We start from the raw sequence: 27,422 nt of genomic DNA, 5'->3' as shown, positions 1-27,422 counted from the left end.
TGCGTAATGTCTCAAAAGCTTTAATCTCATTTGAACACATCACATCATCAATATCATCCTCAAAAGATTCTTAAGCCGATTTATGTGGAGCACGTGATGCGCACCAAAAATATTGGCGGTTTAGAAGTGTCGTCTGCGCAATGATCGCGGCGGCTTTCTTGACCGCCAAGGACGACCACGCACGTTGTGAGACGTCATTCGGGAGACCTCAATAGACACTAACTATTGCATAATAAACTGATCTGACTAGACCAATGGGGAACCCGTGCACAACTGAGCAAGAGTGAATATTCCCATATCCGCACAAAACATTGGAAATCTTCAACGATTTCGCACATTCAAAGCATGCACACAAAATCAACTCATTCGCTCGTGTAAATTGATGCTCACACAAGATGTGCACACAAACATTCAGTCTGGATTTACTTTTTCATATCCTCTTTTTCATACATGTTCAACACACACAAAAAGTAAAACAAGAAAACAGAAGCATTAAACAACCCTCACTTTTGCGATATCGAACCACTGATCAGGAAAAACCTGATGAACTACGTGACAAAACACTTGTATTGTTACGATGGCAGTGCAAACTCCTCGAAGATGATACGGTACAAGATTCTAGTCGAATTGAAACTAATTTATAAATAAATTAATGTAACAAAAAACCAACACAACAACAACAACAACAAAATGGGACAAAATGGATACTTATCCTATAATGCATTTAAAATTAAATATCCAAATGTGCGAGGAGATTTTGTATTGTACCAAGGTGTAATCCAGGCTGTTAAAAAATATCAGAGAAAAATCGGCTTAGAATTTGATAAACATTTTATTATGACAGAGCCCAATGTGTGGAAATGTATTTGTAAAGGCAAGACACAACTTATTTACAAAAAGCTGAATGAACATGTTACGGTCCCAAAATGTATCCAAAAATGGTCTGAATCCTTAGACTGTTTGTTAGATAAGAAGGCTATTTTTCAACATGTTTTTAAAACAACAAAAGACACTTGTCTGAGATGGTTCCAGTACCGACTATTGTACAGAATTTTGCCCACAGAACGGTTTCTATTTTTGCGAAAAATTGTGGATACGTCATTGTGTACATTTTGTGGTAGAAATGAAGAAACCCTTTTACATATGTTTTGGGAGTGTGATAAAGTGCAGACTTTTTGGATAGAATTTGTAAATTGGCTAAAGGCGAACTGCACCCATTGTGACAATTTAAAACTGTCTAAAGAACTGGTTCTTCTTGGAGTTGCGAACAATGTTGTCACCGATAAAGCTTTTGATATGTTAGTAATCTGTGCCAAACACCATGTATATATTTCCAAAATGAACAAAAAGACCCCTCATTTTCAGACGTTTAGTAGAAATTTGAAGCAAAGATTTATTTGTGAAAAGTATAACGCAGTTGTAAATAATACAGTAGATAAATTTTACAAGGATTGGCGCCTGTATATGCATGTTTTGATGTAACCCCTTTATATATATATATTTTTTTTAGTTTTTTTAGTTTTTTTCAAAACCTTCTGATACTGCGACCACCAAGCTCTGAACATCCCCCCCCCCCCACCCATCCTCCCACCCCATGTATGTTGTAATTGTTCAAGTGTTTTTCGGTTATATGGATCTGTCCTTTTGGTTAAGTGATGTCCTGTAATGTACAGAATTATATGTATCATTGTATGTAAAAAAAAAAAATTCACCAAAAGAGAATAAAAAAAAAAAATAAAAAAAAAAGAAAACAGAAGCATAAAACAACCCTCACTTTTGCGATATCGAACCATCAGGAAAAACCTGATGAACTACGTGACAAAACACTTGTATTGTTACGATGGCAGTGCAAACTCCTCGAAGATGATACGGTACAAGATTCTAGTCGAATTGAAACTAATTTATAAATAAATTAATGTAACAAAAAACCAACACAACAACAACAACAACAATATAGTGAAAAGAAGGTTTAAAGAGACAAAGCAACAAACGCAAAACTGCTGTCATTCTTCATCTCTCGTCCCATCCGTTATTAGTAAATTAAGAAATAAATTAAATAAATACGATGTTGTATTGATCAGTCTGACAATTGCTGACACATTCTTTTCAATGTATAAGTACTATTAAACAAACAGACAAACAACAGAGCCCTATTTGCAGAGCGATGAGAAAAGACAAAATAGCGTGAGTAGGCGGAACATGTGGTCATACTTATAGTTTCAGGTTTTGCCAAACACGATACAGAGAGAGAGAGAGAGAGAGAGAGAGAGAGAGAGAGAGAGAGAGAGAGTATTTAAGGTCCTCTTATCCAAAAATTGATGATAATGGACGGAATGTATCGCAGAGGCCCATCGGAAAGACGCTGGGTATATATCCAATCATATTTCTAATCTTGGAAATGATCTAGACTAATTGTTTAATATATATATAAGGAACTGAAACAAGAGAACAGTCATTACTGCGACAGTGAACAATGTGCTACTGTTTCACTCGAGGTAGCTCGATATATAAACTAAAAGATACCAAACGAAATAGCACTAGGAATGACAAAACAAAGTGTCAGCAATGCTGTGAGGGCATAAAGATAACCAAAGCAACAATGACGAAACATTATACTGGCCCAACAAAGCTGGTCTCGTTTTCTTGGCTATATGGTTTGTGGACATACATCTCATATGCCGCATTTGGCATTCATTCTTTGTTTCTTTCTTTATTTGGTGTTTAACGTCGTTTTCAACCACGAAGGTTATATCGCGACGGAGAAAAGGGGGGGGGGGGGGGGGGAGATGGGATAGAGCCACTTGGTAATTGTTTCTTGTTCACAAAAGCACTAATAAAAAAATTGCTCCAGGGGCTTGCAACGTAGTACAATATATGACCTTACTGGGAGAATGCAAGTTTCCAGTACAAAGGACTTAACATTTCTTACATACTGCTTGACTAAAATCTTTACAAACATTGACTATATTCTATACAAGAAACACTTAACAAGGGTAAAAGGAGAAACAGAATCCGTTAGTCGCCTCTTACGACATGCTGGGGAGCATCGGGTAAATTCTTCCCCCTATGTCGGGTAAATTCTTCCCCCCGCGGGGGGATTTGGCATTCAAAGGTTCTCCTAATATTTCAAAGGAATTTATATATGGACTAAAAAAGAAGGAAGTCCGTTCATGTCAGTCTAAGTCCCGTACATTACACGGGGACGACAGTTACATCAGCGGTCATGCTACCCGGCAGTGACCACGTGAACAAACAATGAATTCCTTAATCTTCATAGATTCTTGACAACCTTGGCACAATTATGAGCGACAAACTCGACAATGTTCTCCCTTCCCCAAAATGCCTTCCTTTTCGTCAGCTATTCATTCAGTACACTATACGTCTGTTTCAAAATTTTGTAAATTTGTGTTTGTTTGTTTGTTTGCTTAACGCCCAGCCGACCACGAAGGGCCATATCAGGGCGGTGCTGCTTTGACATATAACGTGCGCCACACACAAGACAGAATTCGCAGCACAGGCTTCATGTCTCACCCAGTCACATTATTCTGACACCGGACCAACCAGTCCTAGCACTAACTCCATAATGCCAGACGCCAGGCGGAGCAGCCACTAGATTGCCAATTTTAAAGTCTTAGGTATGACCCGGCCGGGGTTCGAAACCACGACCTCCCGATCACTAGGCCAACCGTGCCGGTAGTTTTGTAAATGAACCAGTCTCATGATAAACGATGCTAAGACTTGAACAGATTTTGTAAGCAATTCCTACATGACTATGATTTCACAGAGTACTAAACAAACCCGAAACACTTACATGGATCATTCATTATGACTGTGACTATCATGAACTCAAGCACTGATTCGTCATCGTTTGACAATGTTAAAATCGTGTAGTACTGACGGTCTGAAGAGTCCCGGATGGTGGGCAGATCACGACGAGTGTCCCGCATCCGGGAACTTGAGCATCTTCACTTCCTGTTTGGTGGGGTTATACGCGAGTCACTGTCACCAGACCGGATTTTCGTCCAATATGGCGTCAGAACATGGAACCATCTTCATTTCTGCTCGTTTTGCAACCAACAAATCATCAGAAGTGACTACACTCGATTATTTATTGCACATGTCATCTTTTAACAGGAAACACTGTCATCATCGAAAGACTAGTAACATGATCCTAGATTAGTCCAGTACAGTTCACAGTGTGAGTGTTATCAGTATTTGAGCAGGGTAATGGGCAACACCCGAAGAAAATGTTACACCGATCAGCCTGACTAAAAACCAATCTGTCAATAATTTCTGCGTTGATTGAAGATCACCGATGACTGTGGCTTTTTCAACTTTACCGCTCTAACATGACAACAATGATTGGTTGTTGGTTTTTCATGCCCCTTCAGTCTATTTGGCTATTCAGGACCGATACAATTACCAATTTCCAAGTCAGAGTGTTCTTATCTTAAAGCCAACTTGCAAAAACGAAACAAATTAAGCTTGTATTGTAAATGTAAAATACACGGAGAGGGATTTCAAAGATGAGGTAAACCGTGCAAGGAAACAAACGAATATTACCTGAACGATTCAAAATAATAACTAACGGATCTGCAGACACTGGAATGAAGGAAAGGCACTATTGAACATGATAGGAAAACCGGCTATGGCAGTTCTGGGTAACTGATGGGAAGAAAGGCGAGTAGCTTCAAGTTTGATTGTAAGGAAACAAAAGATCACAAACACATGTAAAGGACAGAATATCATGAATATTTTTGTTCAAAGGTTGGCCCAGTCATTACATGGCATAGCAGCCGTCTCTGGCCGGCCCGACTGAAGTCTCCCCGAAACAGTTATTGCAATGGTTTGTGTTACTGTTGTTGGCCCAATTTTCTGATACACTGTTCAGCCAAGTCAGTTGTTTTCAGAATATCCGAGAACACTGATACAATTCAGCCAAGTCAGTTGTCTTCAGAATAACAGCACGTGACAGTCATCACTGAAGAGCCGGTCATTTCATCCGCTGCTGAACGTATTAATACTGTGTGAGATCACTCAAAATTGTATGTGTAGATGAAGCAATACCGCCTCTTTCGAAGATCACGACCGTGATTGTCCACCGGCTGATCAGTCGATCAGCTTCTGTTGCACTCCAATTGGTGACTTCTCAGTCCACATGATGATTGGCAAAAATGTTTATTCACGCGGGCGCAAAGGTAGATCACATGATCGAGCATGCGCACTTGCAGTCATCGTCAATGGGCGAAACCCCGTTCAGTACAGCGTCTACGGCGGCCTCTTTCAAACGAATGATGCCCGCCTCCGTTAGGGAAGAGCATTCCACGTAACTGTCCGCTCCCATTTTGTTGGCGGCCGCCATGCCTTCCTTCGTGCTCACACACTGCGCATGCGCTGACACACTCGTCTTCCGCTCACCACGTGACCTGCTGGGGTCATCGCGCATGTCAATATGGGTTCCGACGAGAACGCAAGGCACGTTAGGAGCGTGACTACGAACTTCTCGGATCCAGGAGTCATGTGCGTGTTTGACGGAGTCGGGTCTCATGACGGAGAAACACACCAGGAAGACGTCACAGTTGACGTAGGCCAGGGTCCGCAAACGGTCGAACTCCTCCTGTAATCAGACATAAAAAGCATACCATTAACATTCGATACATACACAAACATAAATATTTATATAGCATTTATAGATTTTGGCTTATCCCTCCGAACAAGAATCGGTCTTGCAGTAAAATGCTCCGTTGACATTTCCAAAAGGAATAGATGCGTACAGTACTGTACACAATTATTGCTTGATTGTGCTTGGGATGATTTCGACCCAATTGACTTCGCGCACAATCCTCTCAATAATAAGAGAAGGATAAGGTTTAATGTAGACCTGTGTGGTTACCCTCATGAAAATCGTAACAGCAACAAACATGTCGATCTCTCTGTTACCCCTTTCCATTATTGGAATTTCACCACCATTAGAATTGTATATCTTGATTTTTTACTCTAATTTTTGTTTTTTGTTGAACGTTAGCAGTCTATTTGTTTGGGATTACGTATATGCTTAAAAAAAAAGTGCTAAATAGATGACAAGTGTATATAAACCGGTAGACGTAATTATATTCGACTCACCTGTCCTGCTGTGTCGAACAACCCCAGGACGAAAGACTTTCCATCTATTGTTGTGGTTGCTGCAACAAAAGAGAGAAAACATTGAATCATTCTGGAGAACAAAAAATCATGTAACACAGCGAATATTAGGCACACACAAAAATAGTCTGTTTACGGTATCCCGACCGACCCTATTTTTTCGCGCGACCCTAGACTTATTTTGGCATTTGAAGAAAAAAAAAGAAAAAAAAAGTCTTAGTTTTTTGGCAAAATAACTTAAAAATATGTTTTTGGGGAGGGAAAAAAAATTAAAATCCCGACCTACCGACCCTATTTTTGTTGCCTATGTTACCGTAAACAGACTATTTTTGTTGTTGGCCTTATTAGGGTTTACTACCAAGATCTTCACCGCAGTTCGTCTATAACCCCGAATCAGTACCGCGCTGCAAACCTGTTTAAAGAAGCAAAGAGGCAAAATTATTTTTTCCATGGGGGGGGGGGGGGGGGGGGGGGGGGGGGGGAGCTTAAAATCATTAAAAAAGAAAAAGAAAAAAGAAGCAATGAGAAGATGCTCAGCACAGTGAACTACCACCAAAGTATCGTCTCTGCCGCATCAATTAGGCCACTTCCGGGCCCCAGAAGCACAATTTAACGGACCGTATCATGCGCTTTACTGCCAGCCCCGGCACCGTCAGAGCGTGGAAGCATGTGGGTGGAAAATAAAGAAGAACAAGTCGCGTAAGGCGAAAATACAATATTTAGTCAAGTAGCTGTTGAACTCACAGAATGAAACTGAACGCAATGCCATTTTACTCGTAGCATCGTCAGGCCACCGCTCATGGCAAAGGCAGTGAAATTGACAAGAAGAGCGGGGTAGTAGTTGCGCTAAGAAGGATAGCACGCTTTTCTGTACCTCTCTTTGTTTTAACTTTCTGAGCGTGTTTTTAATCCAAACATATCATATCTATATGTTTTTGGAATCAGGAACCGACAAGGAATAAGATGAAAGTGTTTTTAAATTGATTTGGACAATTTAATTTTGATAATAATTTTTATATATTTAATTTTCAGAGCTTGTTTTTATTCCGAATATAACATATTTATATGTTTTGGGAATCAGCAAATGATGGAGAATAAGATAAACGTAAATTTGGATCGTTTGATAAATTTTTATTTTTTTTTACAATTTTCCGATTTTTAATGACCAAAGTCATTAATTAATTTTTAAGCCACCAAGCTGAAATGCAATACCGAACCCCGGGCTTCGTCGAAGATTACTTGACCAAAATTTGAACCAATTTGGTTGAAAAATGAGGGCGTGACAGTGCCGCCTCAACTTTCACGAAAAGCCGGATATGACGTCATCAAAGACATTTATCAAAAAAATGAAAAAAAACGTTCGGGGATTTCATACCCAGGAACTCTCATGTCAAATTTCATAAAGATCGGTCCAGTAGTTTGGTCTGAATCGCTCTACACACACACACAGACACACACACACACACACACACACACACACACACATACACCACGACCCTCGTCTCGATTCCCCCCTCTACGTTAAAATATTTAGTCAAAACTTGACTAAAAATAAAAAGTAAAACATACTCCCATACATCAACTTTTGTGGCTTTGGCAGCCATTGTACTTGCACTGAGCTGTTGGTACGAAGAAGATCTTACCGAAGAAAAAGCAGCAACGATTTCTGTCGATGAGTCACATTTAAACAAAAGATCAGGGACGGGACTAGCAAGAGTAAATCTGATGTAAGCACATTTTTTTTCTCCAAAGACGGGATAATCATAAATGTTGCACAAGCAGCTTGAGGAATGATAAGGATAAGGTCATAGTTCTGGTTACTTACATGCATTTTTGATAAAACAATTGTGCTCTGTATGTATGTTAGACTGTCTGTCTGTATGTTTTAATATTCTGTCTGTCTGTCTGTCTGTCTCTGTCTGTACAGTCTCTGTCTGTCTGTACAGACAGTCTGTCTGTCTGTCTGTCTGTCTCTCTCTCTCTCTCTCTCTCTCTCTCTCTCTCTCTCTCTCTTTCTCTCTATCATATGCATACACACAAAGACACTTCCATCCCTTCGAGTCCCTCCGTCAGTCATGATGTCTTGTTTCTACCTTTCACGGCAATACAGTACTACCACTGTTACACAACTCTACTGCTTTTGAGAAATGCATGGTAGGTATTTCACCCTTTCGAGTGATTTGCTGTCAGGATTTCCGTAGAGAATTAGTTCCAGGAGAATTTGTGGGTGGGGGTGGGGGGGGGTGGGGGGGGGTGGTGGGGAGGGAGGAGGGAGATTTCGCTGGCATCTGGCACGCAGTTCAAAGACAAAGAACAAGATGTGCGGTGCCAAACGAGGAACCGTCCACGAGAACTTACCTCCCATGCCCTCATCTAACCCTGTGCTCATCCCCCCCCCCCCCCCCTCCTCAACCCAATCTCCCGCCTCCGCCCGCCTCCTCCTCATCTGTTGTCTGGAAGTTGCGTTTCCCACGTGAGTTGCTGGCAACGTTATTTTTGCATGGGCGAAAAACTTGGCACAGCAATCGCGTGTTCCGTTGCTGGCACCGATGAAAAGAAAAAAAAGAAATGAAAAAAAAAAAAGGTTTTGGAACGAGAGTACAGATCTATCTATCTCTCTCTCTCTCTCTCTCTCTCTCTCTCTCTCTCTCTCTCTCTCCCCCCTATCTCTCTCTCTGTCTCTCCTCCTCTTCCTACCACCCCCTCCTCCCCCCCCCCCCCTCAACTCATCCCTGCCCCTTCAATGCCCCGGCGTGCATGCTTTCCGGCGATGTGAGCTTCGTTTTATCGTCGCCCTGCATCGGCTGTAGTTTTTTTGTGTGTGTTTTCACAACTGTGTTTACAGGAATGTTCTCACTCATTCTCGCTCTGTCTGAGTCGATTCACAGTGACGGAAGATCACCTTGTTCTGTGCTGTTCGCCCTTGGAAACTAAACTTCAGTCTGTGGTTATGTTCGTTTTCATTCTCCAATAAAGACAATGCGAGACAGGGTTTAAAGCGTGTTTATTATAAAATTCACGTCTTCTTTTGAAAGGCCTGGGAGTCTCCCAGAGATCGAGAGAGGGAGAGACAGAGACAGAGACAGAAACAGAGAGACAGACAGACAGATTGACAGACAGATAGATCCCTCCATCTCTTTATTTCTTCCCTTTTTCTGTTCTATCTTGCCTTTTTTAAGCTTCTTTCTTTCTAGTATTTCTAGTCTGTCTTTCTTTTTTTTCTTCTCTTTTTCATAAAAAAACACCGCATCAATTCACACTACAAGCCGGGGCACAGACCTTTGACTGGGCAAAGTTCACGAGTTCCAAGATCACTTAATATAAACGATAGCCTGAGAAAAGTGTATACAGTTTACATTCTGCTTCTCTTTTCGCTCTCTTGTGGTATGTAGACTACGAGTGATTCTCGGCGCAAAAAGGTTTATTTTTCAGTCGGTGCCAGATAGGTGGAATTGTTTTGCCAAGCATCAATGGAAAAGATATTAGGTGCGATCAACACCTGAAATGAAGAAGTCTGCAAAAACCTCCCAGGCAATGAAAGAAGGAATCAGCGGGAATCTAAGCTAGAAACACCACAGTGGCAAGATGGGAGGAAAATGTGGCAACTAATACAATCATCTCTCTTCGTGTGTGTGTACGTGTATGTGTGTGTGACAGAGACTTGGAGAAATAGAGAGAGAGAGAGAGAGAGAGAGAGAGAGAGAGAGAGAGAGAATTCATGTGTGTACGTCAAGTTCACGCGTGCCGCTACACAGCCTCACTGACGTGAGCCACCTGTGACCAACCTCAATGACTATCATGTTGTCAGTGTGTTAGCGTGTGCGTACAGTATGTGTATGTGCATATCAAGCAGCCTGTGTACAACCATCAACGTTGGGGTCTTTTGTCACATGTACGGTGAGTCTTATCGATCCACTGTCCAGTCAGTGGGATCTGGGCCGGACTCAGTGTTCGCGTTTAACCCCTGTGGCTCAGGTAATGAACGCTGCGGGATATTCTATGTGAATGGAATCTGATAAGCAGTAAAACATACATCAACTTCCAATCCCTCCGCCAGATAATAATAAAAACCTATAGGCCTACTTGAAATCGAAACTCAGTTTCACACCCGACCTTACTATCCCTTACTCGACTGTTTTTATGTGAATGGAATTTGATCATCAGTAAAACATATACATCAACGTCCAATCCCTCCACCGGATAATAATAAAAAACCTATCCTTGACATCGAAACTTCCACACCCGACCTAACTATCCCTTTTACTCGACTGTGGCATGTGAAAATGCGCCTAAACCGGTTCATATCTACACCGTGGTTGTCTCGCGTGACATAGCCTACGCGACGAGCAATATCACTTAAAAACATTTCATTCATTAGTCGTACCATGTCAGTCAATCCCATGATCACATCTAAAGCCGGGCCCAAGTAGACAATTGAAACTAATCATTATGATGAGTAGACAAGCAGGGAATAGTTATTATTATGCACGCATGCCTGTCACGCACGCGCGGGAAGGCGATAGCAAAAATGTGCAACTGACATTCCCAGGATTGTCTGGAAAAAGGGCGGTGCACACTGCACAGTGCATGTACATCGCAAGGCCTGGTTGTTGTCTGGATAGCGCGTGCTTTTCATTCACATTTCTGTTCCCACGGCCGACGGACTGAGGGTGATTTAAAAGGACATTACCCGCTACCACTACTATCAATGTATTTGCATTAAGCGCATTGCCAGTAAATTTAACTTGAATTAAGCCGGTTGGATTATTAAATTGTGAGTTGTCAAAAGATAAAGACGAAAACATGGAAGTCATATAATTATAGCTACTAGTGGAATTAACCGTTACTGATTGCTTCAACAATGATAACACTCCCAAAATTAGTAATTGTTTTTGCGACATTCATCAAACTTCAGTCAAACAGTTTGTCAATCAATGATTTCATTGAAAGCAACACTGAACACAGTCAATGCCACCCGAAGCGACTACAGATCTTATCAGTGGTTTTTACATCCATCTTACATTGATGCTGCATCTTTAAAGGGGAGCGACCCAGCATCAAGGGACTTTGTGTTGTTTCCTGCTGATAATAAAACGAGATTGTGTTCCATGACACTTGACAACCCACTCCTGTCATTCAGTTTGAAGAACTGGCAGGTATAGCTGATTCCAACCAATGCAATTTCAGCTCCTCCGACAAATCATATTTATTTTCTTATCCCCATTCTACTCTCATCGCTTAACTTCTTACCTTGCATATCTTTTTTTTCCCCTCATAGTTGAGAGTGAATTGCTTCACAATGTTCCGGGTGCTGTAGCCAGTACACAAAAACAACTATGGGCCATTCTTGTATGGGGGTGGTGATCTATATCTGCTGTCAGAAAGACACTAACTGGGAGCGAGGAAGTGAGAGATGTGAGTGATGTAACTTTTTATCTGCTCGGCGATCTGGTTAGCAACTGCACCTCCTTTTCCGCATGGCAGCAAATAACGCATTGATGCATACACGTGTGCACGGGCGTCAGAGAGTGGGGAGGGAGGGAGGGAAGGGGTTGGGAGAGAGAGAGAGAGAGAGAGAGAGAGAGAGAGAGAGAGAGAGAGAGAGTATCATACTACATAATAATGTATTTCCAAGTAAACTGTTAAATTCAGTCAGGGTAAGACCATATTAATTCTAAACTGAAACTAGTATATTTTCACGATAGACAGTGTGGTGGGTTCCCAGCGTAAAACACGAGGAACGTAACAGAGAAATCTACAAAAAGTCATAATAACGACTTCCTCCCAAAACCGAACACTACCTCACAAAAATTGTGTCTTCCTGATGTCAGGGGAGCTTCACGCTCCGACAGACATAAAACACGACTTGTGAGCATGCGAACACTGGCAGTGCAAATTAAAAACAATCAGAATACACCGTACAAGGCTTCCATGGTTTTGGCCCACCCACATACCTCTATTTTTTTTTTTTTTTTTGCACAGCCCACGTGAAAATAGATGCTTGATTCGTTCGACGTTTTAGAAATTGGAAAACGATCGTGAAAGACAAGAGTTCCAACGGTTCTCATGCCATGCAAAACTGAGCCGCGATCGATACTGTTACAAAAAAGGAAGACAAACTGGTGGGACACTCCTCAGTGCTTCCAGATTTGTGGAAATTCCCATCTGATCAATTTTAAGCCATGGGATTTCCTGGAAAAACATTATGTCTGCCGCACCGATTTTCTGTTTATATAGAGTTAAAAAAAAATCGATTCTCTCGACTATATTCAGTAAGGTTCTGCCTATCCTGTTTGTTTCTTTGTTTCCTCTCCTCCTCTGTCTGTCTGTCTGAGTGTCTGTCTGTCTGTCTCAGTGTCTGTCTCTTAATTGTCTCATCGCGCAAACACGCGCACATATAGGTGCGCAAAAACGTGGCCAAACACTCAAAAACACAGGCCCAAAGTAACGTACAGACAGACAGACAGACAGACAGATAGACAGACAGACACATACACACACACACACACACACACACACACACACACACACAGGGTACAGGCACGAGGCCAAACCACAGCCTCCTCCAAACCTTTTCACCGTGCACGTTACACACGAGACAATGATAAAAATAGACAAAGCCCTATACATAGCGAAGCGGTGTAACACTGCGAGACATGGCGCAAGCAATGAGTAATTTGAGTAATGAGGCTTACCTCATAAACCTCATCGATCGCTTCATTCAGCCAACTACGCATGTCGGTGCCTATCGGCTTTCCTCTTCTTCAGCCCGTAAAAGATTGAATTATCGTTTTCATCTCGGAAGCTAAATGGATGATTTAGGGTAGCCTATAGTCTGCGTGTGAAGACGTAATCAATGGGGCAGAGGATGATTCATCTCTATTCCTAGGTGGGTTTGAGAAGGTTGAGAGAGAGAGAGAGAGAGAGAGAGAGAGAGAGAGAGAGGGGGGGGGGAGAGAGAGAGAGGAGAGAGAGAGAGAGAGAGAGAGAGAGAGGGGAGAGGAGAAAGAGAGAGAGAGAGAGAGGGGGGGGGGGAGAGAGAGAGGAGAGGAGAAAGAGAGAGAGAGAGATAGAGAGAGAGAGGCAGGCAGGCAGACAGACATGCAGACAGGGATGTAGACCCAGGCAGACAGACATACAGACAGGCTGACAGACACTACACGCGTGCCAAAGCCATAGTTGTCAGAATAACGCTGATATATAGGTCAGGCACAATACTGAGCAAAAAGTACAAAATGAATGGTAGCCACTTTCTGGATTTTTTTTGCAAAGAACTGTTTTCTTCTGGTTGTTAATGTTGTTGTATTGTGATTAAAGAGAGAATAAAGAATTAATATCAGTTTACAGATTATTTTTTCTGTTGATGGTTATTTTGTTTTTGATTATTTTCCATTGAAAATACAACTTAAAATGGCCACTGAAACCTGACAAAAATGAGTGGTCTTGTTTGAGAAAGCACAATGGTAAGTGAAGCAGTTTGTAGTGTCATGTTTGTATTTATTTTGGTCAAACTAAGTGTATTTAACAATTAGATATGCTCATTTTCTTTCTTTACCGTAAAATGTGTCGTTAGCGTGGACGAAAAAATTGCATTCTGTAAGTAATGCTTCGTGTCTCACTTCACACGCTGATCTAAGTCCATACCATCATCATATCTTTCACATGCAACTCGATATTTCCACTGATAATTGGAAGTTACTGAATAAAATGACACAATCTAGCACAAATAAAAGCAATCAAAAGACCTAGCGTTGTGAAAGAATGTGTGAAAGGCAATATCCGACGTTTTGTGTCACTGCGTTACTTACGTTTTTGCACTTCCAAAATCTAACGCGAAGTCGACACAGGCACACGAACGAATGTCAATCGACTCAATGCACTGCGGAAATTTCCACAGATTAAGAATAAATGGCCTTCACCTTTCCCACAATGCATTGAGAGGAGGTATTTTGACCTGGAAGTTGTTCGTGTCTTTGGCGTTTCGCGCAAACTTACGACATCTCAAGAGTTTTTCAGACAGACAAACTTCAAGAATCATCGATCCCTAATTGATTTTGCTGTATTCAGTTGAGTTACCCAACAGGCAACTACTTTTGTTCATGTTTTATGCAAAATCACCAGCATTTGTTTAAATTGATGCTGAACTTAGTGGATTTCGTTCGTCATTCTCGCCACTCTGCCGACATTTCTTGGTGTCTTTCAATACGAACGTCAGGAAAATTTGACCTTTTCTTGAACCAAAGTTTATATTTTTGTGATTGACTTAAAGTTTCTTCGAGTTTGTATAAAGAAAGCTGTGAAGGGGAAATATTATTTACATTTTCCTGCATTTTAATAGTGTGGCTTGTTTTAGATTACGTTCGTATTTCTGACACCATTTTCGTTTCGTGTCACTTGAACCAACGCAATCAGCAATTCAGTTCATTGTGGTATATGGCAAATACAATGTAAATCAAAACATGTTTACGTATGTTATCTGAAACAGAAAAAGAAAACAAGCGAATAAGAAAAATAATCAGTTGTGAAACGATAATTGATGATGTTGGTAATGTTGGACACAACAATTCAGGTGTCAAAAATAACTTACGTAATAATTTTCAGACTTTGCCTGTAACTGTGAATATTTGCCATTGTTGCAATGAATCGAATGAGTGAGATCATTTCAAACTGTATCAGGAACCTCTTACACACCAGACTAGATTTCAAGAGTACTAGAATTCAAGCATAACAGACTTCACAATTTTGGTGTCTTCATAACTTACGCTTGGTGTCTTCATAACTTACGCTACATCTGATTCACTTGCCATATTATTTTCAGGCCTTCACTTTTGTTTTCAGTTGTGTTGCATGGTCTACCAGAAAGGTGATCAATTAAATCAGCAGCATTACAATGCTGCCTAATCTTGTTCTTGTAAAAAAGTGATGGACTTGCCAAATGATGTAAGTAATGGTGTCTTCACAACAACTATTTCTTGCTCAATTGATTTACACAAAATGTAGGTGCTGTCTGGCTGGATTTTATGGATAAAATGTAACTCAAACACTAGACAAAATCAAAGATTCCAAAAGTTTTAACTTGATAGAAATATCTTGCAGTTGGTGTCCACCAAGTACTTACATCATTGTCCATGCATACCTATGATTGACGATCAATAAAGGAAAGAGACATGAAGGCAATTATGTTTTGACTTTTATTTCCGGTAAAGCTGTGTTTTAGCTCCCATTACAATCATAGACTTTTCCATCTGAGCATTTTTTATTTTTGATGCTCATGTCAGAATTTCATTGCTCAGTATTGTGCCTGTCCAAATTATAAAATTTTTTTTATATAAGCACCTCTTCACGCGCTACAGACAATCTATACCTTCGTGCTGATGCCAGACAGTTGGTAGCATCTCCCCCGTAATAGTCTAATTGCTTTCTTTAAACACCTATCTTTTGCTCATTAGAATTCTTTGGCAATCAAACTTGTCAGCTGTTTTCGCCCTGTAAGGATCTCGTGGAAGCAAAAACGTTGGAGTCCACCCAAAAGTGCTGCGTTCTTCACAGGTATATGTACCACAGTACACTGTTTTCATAAGCATTAACCTGTAGGCCCGTGCACATTCTCAGAAGGAGTCCTTCAGTAATGGTTTCTTAAGATGCAGACAGACAGACGGACAGACAGACGGACAGTCAGACAAACAGCCAGACTTCACGACGTGCTTAAATTGACGTGTCTCTGTCTCTGTCTGTCTGTCTGTCTGTCTGTCTGTCTCTCTCTCTCTCTCTCTCTCTCTCTCTCTCTCTCTCTCTCTCTCTCTCTCTCTCTCTCTCTCATAACGAGGAAATCAACGGCAAACATCAAAACCCTTACTCGTGACGGACGCACGTGCAATATCAACATACCTGCTCTAAAGAATCAGTTATACCTTCGGCCTCCTGGTGCATAATCCTCTTTTCTTATTTATTTTCATTTTATCCGACATAAAGCCGCAAATATCAACATACATTCGTATCATTGTACATTCGTTGATTTTTTTTTTTTTTACCTGCAAAAATGCATTGGGACACGGAAGAGCCTGAATTACGCCATTCACGCATTACGTCGGGTTTTAGTACTCACTAACTTCGTATGCCCCATGTCTTACCAATGCAGCAACAGAAGCTGGGCAACAATTCAGGCATAACAAGAAACTGGGTACGAAAACCGACGTAACTCATCAACACACTGTGTTTTGTGCAAGAAAGGAGGCGGGCTATTCCGTTAGTCCAGTCGACAGCAGATGCATTCCTTCAAGCAGTTCCGCCAGTTGCTTTTCGAGTAAGAATAGGATTATGCGGTTCGGTTGTGTGGGAAGTCGGTTCCCCCTGGCAGACTTGCCCAAAACAAATGAGTTTCTTAATCTTACCATACCGGCCGTTCCCCTGTGTGGGCATGTTTATGTTAACTTCATCCCAGTACACCGCCTCTACTTACCTAACTTACACTGACAAAACTAGCGGTGTACGGCCGTACCCACTTAACCAAGTTTCGTGGTAATCAACGGTACTTCTTCAAAGGGCACTTCATTACGCAAACGAAGCGTAATGCTGCGGTTAAGCCCACCCGGCAAAGTAAACTTCTTAGTCAGGCTCACCCTACTTGAAATAGTGTGGGCGTTTTCTCTGCTGTGTTGGGACGAAAAGAAGACTGGTACTGAATCGGTACTGATTTATCTAATACGAATTTTAAAGCGGTGGAATAGGAGCAGAAACTAACCTGAGTGATTGATTGATTGACTGATTGGTTGGTTGATTGGTAGGTAAATAGATTGATTTCTGGTAGTTTCTTCCTTCTTCTTCTGCGTTCCCGGCCTTTTCTGGTAGTAATTTAACATGTTAAGAACAACTGAGAGAAACCTGATGTTGCAAATTCGACTTGGCTCTCAGGTGAAGAAGAAGCTTTGAGTTTGGGAGGTGCGTATAGGGAGAGAACGAGAGAGTACAATAAAACAAGATAAACGAAGAAAAGCGAGAAAGACAGTCGGAAGAGGGAATAGGAGTGTGCGAAGGAGAGACGGAAAAGAAAAGGCAGGTAGATACAACGGTGTGTCCACTTGTCGTGATGACATCCGGTTACGAATATTGTACGTTTAGACTGTTTACAAGTTCATTGACTCACACCTAACACGATAAAGGTTTGGCCCGTCACGGGTGGTGAGCAACGATGCGCAGTTCAGTCAGACTAGCCTTGAATGACAGAATGACCCTCCACCGTGTCACGCTATTCTTTGTCACTGTAGATGTCTTCTATCGTGGCTCATCCCAAAACACACACACACAAACGCCTGCAAACCCCTACCCGACCCCCAAAACAGAGAGAGAGAGAGAGAGAGAGAGAGAGAGAGAGAGAGAGAGAGAGAGAGAGAGAGACACACACAGACAGAGAGAGAGACACACACACACACCCACACACACACACACAGAGTGAGAGAGAGCTAGAGAGAGAGAGAGAAAAAGAGTCGATCGTTGCGGTCATGATGTCTCAAATCTAAATAGCTGGGCAAAACGACACAGCCGTTGGCCCCAGTCCAATTCTCTGACATTCTCAAGGCAATTGTAAAACCATCAATAAAATTCGTAGCGTGGCTCACCCTCGGGGTAACTGAGTTCACTTTGTGCATGAGTAAGGTTATTCCGAGAAAGAGTATATTTGTTGTTGTTATTGAACACGACGTCGACACGTCAACTACAGTCCTATCGCACATAATATAGATAGACAGACACATCCACACATACAATTCAAACACACACACAACCTGGTTGTGACCAGAAATCGTAAAAATTGATGACAAAAATTAGTTCAAATAAGTGAATAAATGTTTAAAATAAAATTTTAAAAAAATAGAAAAACAAATGAATCAGTCCACCTAAAACAATACAAAACGAAAACAAAAACAAAGAACACGTATCGCAGCTGCGGAGTGTTTTTTCTCCTTATAAGGGACATTTGTCATTTCCGATGTAACGGGATCTTTTTTAGCCGGGCCGCGTGTGACCGAGAAAGAATGTACTTCGGTTGAAATCGGAAACAGGTGTGCGTGGAGTACCGCAGCTTCGTAGGTTGATTAAGACAAGTCACACTAAGGATTTATGTTAATCTCTTCTCCCACGCTGCACAGCCCCGGCTATATTTTGACTACCGTTGAGGATTAAACTGTTGCAGTGCCGAATTAGTTATTTCCGGTGTCAAATTTCTGAGAAGGAAGATATGCATACAAATAGTAATTGTGGATTGATTAGTGTCTTCCTTCCTTGATTGCTGCACTTCAGTGTACAATGTCCGTGTTTTCGGTGTCGGCCTCTGTGTGTGTGTGTGTGTGTTTCACAAATATTTCCTTCTAGCCTTTCCTTGGCCGTATAAAAAAAAAGTCGCGTAAGGCGAAAGTACTACATTTAGTCAAGCTGTGGAACTCACAGAATGAAACTGAACGCACTGCATTTTTTCACAATGACCGTAGTCCGCCGCTTGTGCATAACGGAGTGAAACTGACGAGCCTGTTCAGCGCGGTAGTGGTTTCGCTGTGCTGCATAGCACGCTTTTCTGTACCTCTCTTCGTTTTAACTTTCTGAGCGTGTTTTTAATCCAAACATATCATATCTATATGTTTTTGGAGTCAGGAACTGACAAGGAATAAGATGAAATTGTTTTTAAATTGATTTCGGAAATTTAATTTTGATCATAATATTTATATTTTTAATTTTCAGAGCTTGTTTTTAATCCAAATATAACATATTTATATGTTTTTGGAATCAGAAAATGATGTAATATAAGATGAACGTAAATTTGGATCGTTTTACATGAAAAAAAAATTTATTACAATTTTCAGATTTTTAATGACCAAAGTCATTGATTAATTTTTAAACCACCAAGCTGAAATGCAATACCGAAGTCCGGCCTTTGTCGAAGATTGCTTTACAAAAATGTCAATCAATTTGATTGAAAAATGAGGGTGTGACAGTGCCGCCTCAACTTTTACAAAAAGCCGGATATGACGTCATCAAAAGTATTTATCGAAAAAAAGAAAAAAATGTCCGGGGATATCATTCCCAGGAACTCTCATGTAAAATTTCATAAAGATCGGTCCAGTAGTTTGGTCTGAATCGCTCTACACACACACACACGCACAGACAGACAGACAGACAGACAGACAGACAGACACACACACACACACATAAACACACACTTACACACAAAGACACACAGACAAAGACACACACACACACACACATACACCATGACCCTCGTCTCGATTCCCCCTCTATGTTAAAACATTTAGTCAAAACTTGACTAAATGTAAAAAGTGCACACAGCTGTGTTTTTCAAAAACGCACATCCGCGTTGTTTAAAAAGGAAACAAAAACAATGATTTTTTGCTTGTTATATTAATATACATTTCCTTCTTCAATTTTAGTTTAAAATAAAAGGGAAGTTGGTTTGTTAACATGTACGTACAACGATAATAAACAACCGCCTATTCTAATCACCACTGCAAGCAGAATACCACGAAATATAGATAAATGAGTAAGTAAATAAATAAATAAATAAATAAAAGAAATAATAAGAATAAACTAAGCAAAAACATCAATACATGAATAAATAAATTAGCATCAAATAAAGACAATAAGGTTGGGCTAAAAGTACGTCTACACTAACATGAGTGTCTTGGCAAACGAAAGCAAATACAAGTACATAACAATCACACAACTTATCAAAATACAATGAATATTCTAACTCCCGCATACCGCACAAAAACACGACACACGAAAACAACATACACATCTTCCACTTGACCGAATTCGGAAAAACCCAACAAGATCCCCACCCAAGGGACAAACGGAAAGCCTGTATCGACTGATCTGGTAATGGTTTACCGTCCGTACTGCCTAAAAATAACGGAACAACTGCCTTGATTTCTGTCCGGCGATAGAATCAGAGTCCAACGTGAAAGAAAAATCCCCTGGTCAGTGTATAACTGACCCCGCGTGCAACCTCAGTCCAAACCGCGAGAAGTTTAAGGTCAGAAAGAAAATTGTAAAGTATCGATTTGGTTCTAGACGATATAGATTTCATCCAGGGCAACTGTGTCAACTACACTGATTTCTGTCTCACGCAACAAACACCGTCTGGCTCCATTCAAAACTGCTTTACATATATTGTTTTAAGACAACATCGATTTTCTCTACGGCAAAGAACCGTGAGAATCAAACTGACCAGTTTCACACAACAAAGAATACTGGCTCCATAGAACATACATTTACAGACTGGTTTAAGTAGTATCGATCAGTTTTGGAACAAATTCGTTTTCATTGGTTTAAACAAAATTTTATTCAGAATTTCTTCGCATGAACAGTTCGAAACACACAGCTAGGACACGCACTCAAGCAAATGCTTATATCACGTGACCAGAACAATACTAAATTACACACATTTTCGTTTAAATGGTGGACATAACAACAACAAGTCGCGTAAGGCGAAAATACAACATTTAGTCAAGTAGCTGTCGAACTCACAGAATGAAACTGAACGCAATGCCATTTTTCAGCAAGACCGTATACTCGTAGCATCGTCAGTCCACCGCTCATGGCAAAGGCAGTGAAATTGTCAAGAAGAGCGGGGTAGTAGTTGCGCTAAGAAGGATAGCACGCTTTTCTGTACCTCTCTTTGTTTTAACTTTCTGAGCGTGTTTTTAATCCAAACATATCATATCTATATGTTTTTGGAATCAGGAACCGACAAGGAATAAGATGAAAGTGTTTTTAAATTGATTTCGACAATTTAATGTTGATAATAATTTTCATATATTTAATTTTTAGAGCTTGTTTTTAATCCAAATATAACATATTTATATGTTTTTGGAATCAGAAAATGATGGAGAATAAGATGAACGTAAATTTGGATCGTTTTATAAATTTTTATTTTTTTTTTACAATTTTCAGATTTTTAATGACCAAAGTCATTACTTAATTTGTAAGCCACCAAGCTGAAATGCAATACCGAAGTCCGGGCTTCGTCGAAGATTACTTGACCAAAATTTCAACCAATTTGGTTGAAAAATGAGGGCGTGACAGTGCCGCCTCAACTTTCACGAAAAGCCGGATATGACGTCATCAAAGACATTTATCAAAAAAATGAAAAAAACGTTCGGGGATTTCATACCCAGGAACTCTCATGTCAAATTTCATAAAGATCGGTCCAGTAGTTTAGTCTGAATCGCTCTACACACACACACACACACACAGACACACACACGCACATACACCACGACCCTCGTCTCGATTCCCCCCTCTACGTTAAAACATTCAGTCAAAACTTGACTAAATGTAATAAACCAGAAGAACAAATTGAAAGAATGGGGATGGGGAGCTAAATAGGAACAAAAGAATCTACAGAAGATAAAAAGAAAAGGGAGGGGGAGTGGGAAGAAAGTACTAACCACAAGGAGAGACTAGGACGAAAGCGCATAGGAAGAGAGCATCAAGTCTAAGACATGCAACATGCAAATTCAAGTAAATGTAACAATTTTGTATGGAAGGCAGTAATTCGTTAAGGCCAAAAAAATAATAGGTGTGGTTACGGTAACATAGCCCAAAAAAATAGGGTAGGAAGGTAGGCAATCACTTTTTTTTTTTTTTACTTTTTTTTCTAATGTGTACAAATTAAACCTACTTGACAGGGAAATAAGTGTGCGACTCGGGCGCTTTCGCTTTCATTGCGTTTTCTGCACTCGTTTTCTTGTTTTTTTGTGTATTTTTTTGACAAATGTAATAAAAAGTTATAGGGTCGGCCCCCAAAAATAGGGTAGGTCGGGTTACCGTAACCACACCTATTTTTTTTTTAGGCCTAACATATAAAATACGAGACAAACGATAATAATCATTACTTATACGCTGCTTATGTAATCAAATACGATAACACAGAGAGAGGCAGTGTGGAGGTACACATACGCCTGCCCACACACAACACTATCAATGCGTGAACACATCCATCAAATCAGTCGACCAGATTTAACAATAAACGATTGGACAGACTCAAATATCAATATGTTATTACGAACAGAATTGATTGTTGTCAGACGAGCATCTGCATACAAAGTGCAGTTTAATAAATAATGTTCGGCTGTTTCATTTGGATCACCGCAAACACACTGTGCGTTATCTTTTAGATGGCGTTTACACAAGTCTGAATTAAGGTTACTAATATTTAAACGCATTCTGCAGTGTTGAACTTCTGTCTGTCGTTCGGTAGTACAACAGCAGATGTTTTGAAAAGCAGCACCGTAACGGTCATCGGACCAAGATTCGTTAGTCCAGTGGCTTAGATGTACTAGCTGTAAATTGTTTAAATAAACGGAAAGGCCTTCTGCTAATTTAAATTTTGTTTTGTCAAAGTGCTTCGAGGCTCAAGTTTATGATTTCGATAATGTTTCATCAGTTATCTATAGTGGATTTGGATAGTTAACAGATATTTTAATGTTTAAATGTTTGTTTGTTTTCGTTTTTTTCTTGAGGGGATTTCTGCTATACTTGCATCCAACAATCGGATTTTTGCGTAGACAATGTCATGCATTGTCAATAATCTTACTTTTGAATAAACATTATTAAGAAATAAAAATCTCCAAAAACAATGACAATTAATTCTTGATAAGCGCTATCTCGCGAGACGGATGACACAGTCATACAAATAGTGACTCGACTTATATCGGACCGATAATAAGAAAAAGTTTCATCTACTAATAGGCTGTCCATTGGAATGCAGGAAATAATCACAAAAAGGACACAAGTATGTCAGTCTTTTTCTCCGTCCCTTTTCCCCCCTCTCCATTCTGGTATTTCCATTCTCCAAAGCCGTCACCGCCTCCGCTGGCTCAGTATCCCCCAACGACAACTACAACAGCCACACCTCCACCCGGTGACAGACAACCTCATCTTAGACATCTCCATTTAATCAGTCAAGGGGAGTTCCCCAATGTCCCTTGTCGCATCACGAGATTACTCGGCTCGGGAATCTCGAACAAAGAACGCGTAAAGACGACCAAATGATAGATGCCAAAGCCCTAAAGGACTTGAATACAGTTACCCTAAATAAAAGCCTTTTTCTGACTGTAACAAAGGAGCTTTCCCCTCCTCTTTGCTGTAAACCGGGCCACTGATTCGGCTTTGTTCCACGAATTACCCTAAAATGTCTGATTCCATCATACCATCCCGGCCATAACTATAGAAGTCAGGAGATGTTGTTAAGCCCAACGAGTCAAGAAACGGGACGCAGGAATGCAACATTGACCAAAACTGTGTAATACACTCAGACTAGACAAAGGACCCAGACAGAATACGAAACCGTCAGTCCCGCGGTTCCTCCGAAAGTGTGCTTTTGTTCCGGCGTTTGCGAGAAACACAATCGAATCTAAGATTTCATCGAAATAATAGCGTTGCGATGGAAAATGGGTCTGGTAGTACAACTAGGCACGCGACTGCGGGCCGACCGAGCCCCGAAAGCAACACCAAAATCCTGTTACATGTCCCGACACTGATTCGATTCACAATGGCTGAAAAGCTGGCAAATGGGGGTTATAATTATGTCTCGGCGAGCTTTTCAGTCACACAACAGCCCAAATCCCATTCCATCAAAGTCTATGCTGATGGTGGTCTGCATGCCTGGCTGGCCAGTGACATAGTTCTATATAATGAGCGGTCTTCTCAGTGGGACACCAGCTGCTGTGTGGACAAAGACATCACTGAGCAAAGCTCTGTTTGACCGCTGGTCAGTTTGTGACACATGGTACCCTGTAGGGGGTATTGAGAGTGAGAGGAGGGCTGTGGACGGGTGGCACATTGTCACGCGGATGCAATAGAATGATCACATGCATTATTTGTAGTTGTGCGTAAAATGTTGCTCGGAGTTTGTACACACTTACATATGGGTAGGTCAAGAAAGGACATTGCCTCACAGAATAATTATGTGTCGGTAGGTCGGTCACGGTCATTGAAAATATGTGTTCATGATATCTGTTGATTTTCTTGCCCCCTCCCCCCCTCCATCCCCAAGACAAAAAGTAAAATAGGCTAAAGGGTGCATGACCGGTACTGAACCCACAGACAGGCTGGGTCAAAGTGAACAAATGTGAGTTTCCCTTAATCGCTTGAAGACCGACAGAATCAAGGAGACAGGTTTATCATCATGGCTTCTTTCAGAAAATCATGTCAACTATAAAAGAGCAGAAGCGGCATGTGTACGTATGGTCATAGGGAAAAGAAGAATGGCCCACACACACGGACCCACGTGCACCCTGTGTCATCCAGTGCCCCTCCCTCTCCGTCTGACTCCCAGATCTGTCGCCGCACATGGTTTTCATAACCACAAGACACAGGGAATGCACCAAAAGACATTTAGGTGTGTGAGAATGAACCTGGCCCAGACTGACTGAACCTTGCCAAAAGTAAAAACATGACATCATATTCTGAGAGAGAGAGAGAGAGAGAGAGAGAGACAGAGAGAGAGAGAGTGTGTGTGTGTGTGTGTGTGTGTGTGTGTGTGTGTGTCCGTCGGTGTCAGTGCATTTGTCTTGTCGGACTTGTGGGAAAAACACACATGCACAGAGACACAGACTGCCAGACAGACTGAAAAACAAACACACTTTGAACAAAAACAAATACAATCAAAAAGAAAGAAAGAAAACCCTTAACGATACACCTGGCTCATATTATATCAATAGGCCAGCGCATACAAGTTCAAAAGTGATTCATGTGTCGCGGACAATCACGAATTCGTCGATTACTGTGACGCTCCCATTATCATTCTAATCCTGCATACAATGACGAATTTTTCGCTAAAAGACCAAGCTGTTGAATTTTCTCATGACTCAGACAAAAATGAAACTCGCAGACTGGCAGTCGTCATCATTTTTTGGTCCGGGTGGTGCTAGACAAGACACCTCACCCTGGCTCCAGTGACGCAAACGATAGAACGAGAAGAAAGCACGCGATGACGGGGTAAACGGCTGGGGGCTTTTTTTTTCTTTTTTGGGGGGGGGGGGGTAATTTTTTACTCCTTTGTACTCATTCCGCCGTCATTGTTCGATTCGGCCAGAGTCATCATCAAAGCCGGCACAGAGACAGCAATGCGCTAGCGACAGATACGACTGAACAGGGGCTGTGACTCTTCTTTGTGACTCAGAAAAAAACCGAGAGATAAAAGAAAAGCAGACAAGAACGGGCTGACGCAGCGGCTTCTGTGAAGATCACCCTCCCTCGCTATAATTGATGATTCTAAACAAAGCCGTGTTTTGGCGCTGGCACCGCGTGCGAATCCAAAGTGTGGGAAAAATCTGGAGCATCCGGATGCTTTCTTTCTCTCTCCCTCTTTCTCAGTCTCTGGAGGGGAGGATGCAAAGGCAAAGTCTGCGATGCTGAAAAGTGCAGCGCCTTAGCAACACAGGCTCTGGCTGCTAATAATGGTCGATACCCTTTCTTTTTGGTACCAAGGACTTTTGACTGATTTAGCGGGTGGAGGCGCGGCGTTCAATGTAAACGGGAAGGGCTTTGTGTGTCTGTTGTCTTCGGTTTAAAAAAGGCTTTTACTTTTTCATTGAGGTGAACAGGTTTAACAGTGAGTTAAAGGCTACATGTTCCAGGAGAGTAAGTCTGAGAAGTTGAAGTGTACATAACAGTTTGTTGCTGGGATCGTTTTTCTTTTGCCTTACACATTTCCTTTCTCTTACTGTCCGTCTTCTTTACGTTCCGGGTTTCTTTCTTTTCAAACACACATCTCTCTCTCTCTCTCTCTCTCTCTCTCTCTCTCTCTCTCTCTCTCTCTCTCTCTCTCTCTCTCTCTCTCTCTCTCTTCCCTCATAAGGGGCTATGGCCTAAAGAGTAAACAATCCAATCTCAATCCCAATCTCTCCGACTCTCTCTCTCACACACACACACGCACACACACACACACACACACACACACACACTGACACACACACAGTGCCACACTGACCGCACACACACACAAACACTCACACGGTGCCACACCGCACACACACACACACACACACACACACTCGCTTCCCAACTCGTCCACAGAGACCACCCGCACCGTCAAAACAAGGAAGTTTATCAGCATTGACTTTTTAGTCAATCATTATGAGTGACAATTGTTTACGAATTTGCTTCATCAGCAACATTTCTCTGTCTGTCTCAGTGTTTGAAAACCGCCACTGAATCGGAAGACATGTACGAAGATAAGGAAACACGGCAGAAAATTCCTCTTACCGGCAAGTTACGGCTCTGTTTTCATCATCTTCAGCAGCTAGCTCTCTCTCTCTCACTCTCTCTCTCTCTCTCTCTCTCTCTCTCTCTCCCGGCCTCGCCACCATCCCCCCCCTCCCCACACACACACACACACCATCTTCACACAAACATCAATGAAGATAAAGAGAACATGGAAGAAATTCCACTTACCAGCATAATTATCGAACATCGTAGGATTGTAGACTGTAGAAAAGCCGTGGGATGCCAGACGTTTGGCGAGACATGTTTTTCCAACCATCGTATCTCCGACCAGAACACATTTCAAGTTGCTTTTGTCGAAATTTTTGTAAGCCGGTGGCTTCTCATCCGGACAAGACGTCATCTTCATTCTTTTACAAGTTTCTATACTTTCCAAGGAATCCTACTCCCCCGATTTCGTTGTTTGTAAACTTCAAGAACACTGCCTGCCTTCGAAACACGAGTAGCAGTAGCAGACGACAAGCTGTCAGTTTCGCTATTGCTGTTTGAGTCAGCGCGCGTGCTCGCAGAGCATTTTGTTCGCTGACGGCGTGACGTCACGGGGTTGACCTCTCAAGCAGCCAATCGCATAAGGGGATTCCCATGAATGACATATTGCGTGTTGGCACTTCTCAGGGTTGAGTAAACACACAATGACTTGGGGTGACGTACGATATAAATAAAAACATTCCACAGTGAGAAGTAGTTGTTCTTTTTTTTCTCCAGAATGTGGCGTGTTGGCCTTGTCAGAATAAAAGCCGGCCGGCGGGTGGGCGTGTAAACTAATCTCAAGCCCGGAGGCGTGATATCTGGCTTATCTGTCATCGGGGGTATTGCGGGTGACTGTATCAGTCTTTTTATTACCTGTTTTGCGAAATTAACTTCACTCACTTTTATTGAAGTAACTATTTTTAGGTGAGTACGTAGGGATTGTCCCGGTTGACAAATATCGATGATCATTGCTCAAGGTACAGACTGGAAGTAATTGAAGTTCTGTGTTTTAC

General features: G+C 41.4%; 1 protein-coding gene across 1 annotated transcript; it reads right to left on the bottom strand.

Annotated features, from left to right (window-relative positions):
- Positions 1 to 1,318: 1,318 nt before the first annotated feature.
- On the bottom strand, positions 1,319 to 26,940 carry LOC138952965 (uncharacterized). Its single transcript, XM_070324728.1, has 3 exons — positions 26,611 to 26,940; positions 6,124 to 6,182; positions 1,319 to 5,617 (listed from the first exon to the last, which is right to left on the bottom strand). Exons 1-3 carry the CDS (start codon positions 26,786 to 26,788, stop codon positions 5,204 to 5,206), a joined length of 651 nt encoding a protein of 216 aa, XP_070180829.1. The 5' UTR covers positions 26,789 to 26,940; the 3' UTR covers positions 1,319 to 5,203.
- Positions 26,941 to 27,422: the final 482 nt, after the last annotated feature.

This window comes from Littorina saxatilis, linkage group LG17 (assembly GCF_037325665.1).
Source record: "Littorina saxatilis isolate snail1 linkage group LG17, US_GU_Lsax_2.0, whole genome shotgun sequence".
Lineage (NCBI taxonomy): Eukaryota > Metazoa > Mollusca > Gastropoda > Littorinimorpha > Littorinidae > Littorina > Littorina saxatilis.
The sequence above is the reverse complement of the archived record's forward strand: the minus strand, read 5'-3'. Positions and strand labels throughout refer to the sequence as shown.

Excerpts from the sequence above, each read along its gene's own strand:
- LOC138952965 (XM_070324728.1), bottom strand. The coding sequence starts at position 26,788 with ATGAAGATGACGTCTTGTCCGGATGAGAAGCCACCGGCTTACAAAAAT. Across the intron at positions 6,183-26,610 it reads GATGTTCGATAATTATGCTG|CAACCACAACAATAGATGGA; the intron begins GTAAGTGGAATT and ends CTTTTGTTGCAG. Across the intron at positions 5,618-6,123 it reads TGTTCGACACAGCAGGACAG|GAGGAGTTCGACCGTTTGCG; the intron begins GTGAGTCGAATA and ends GTCTGATTACAG.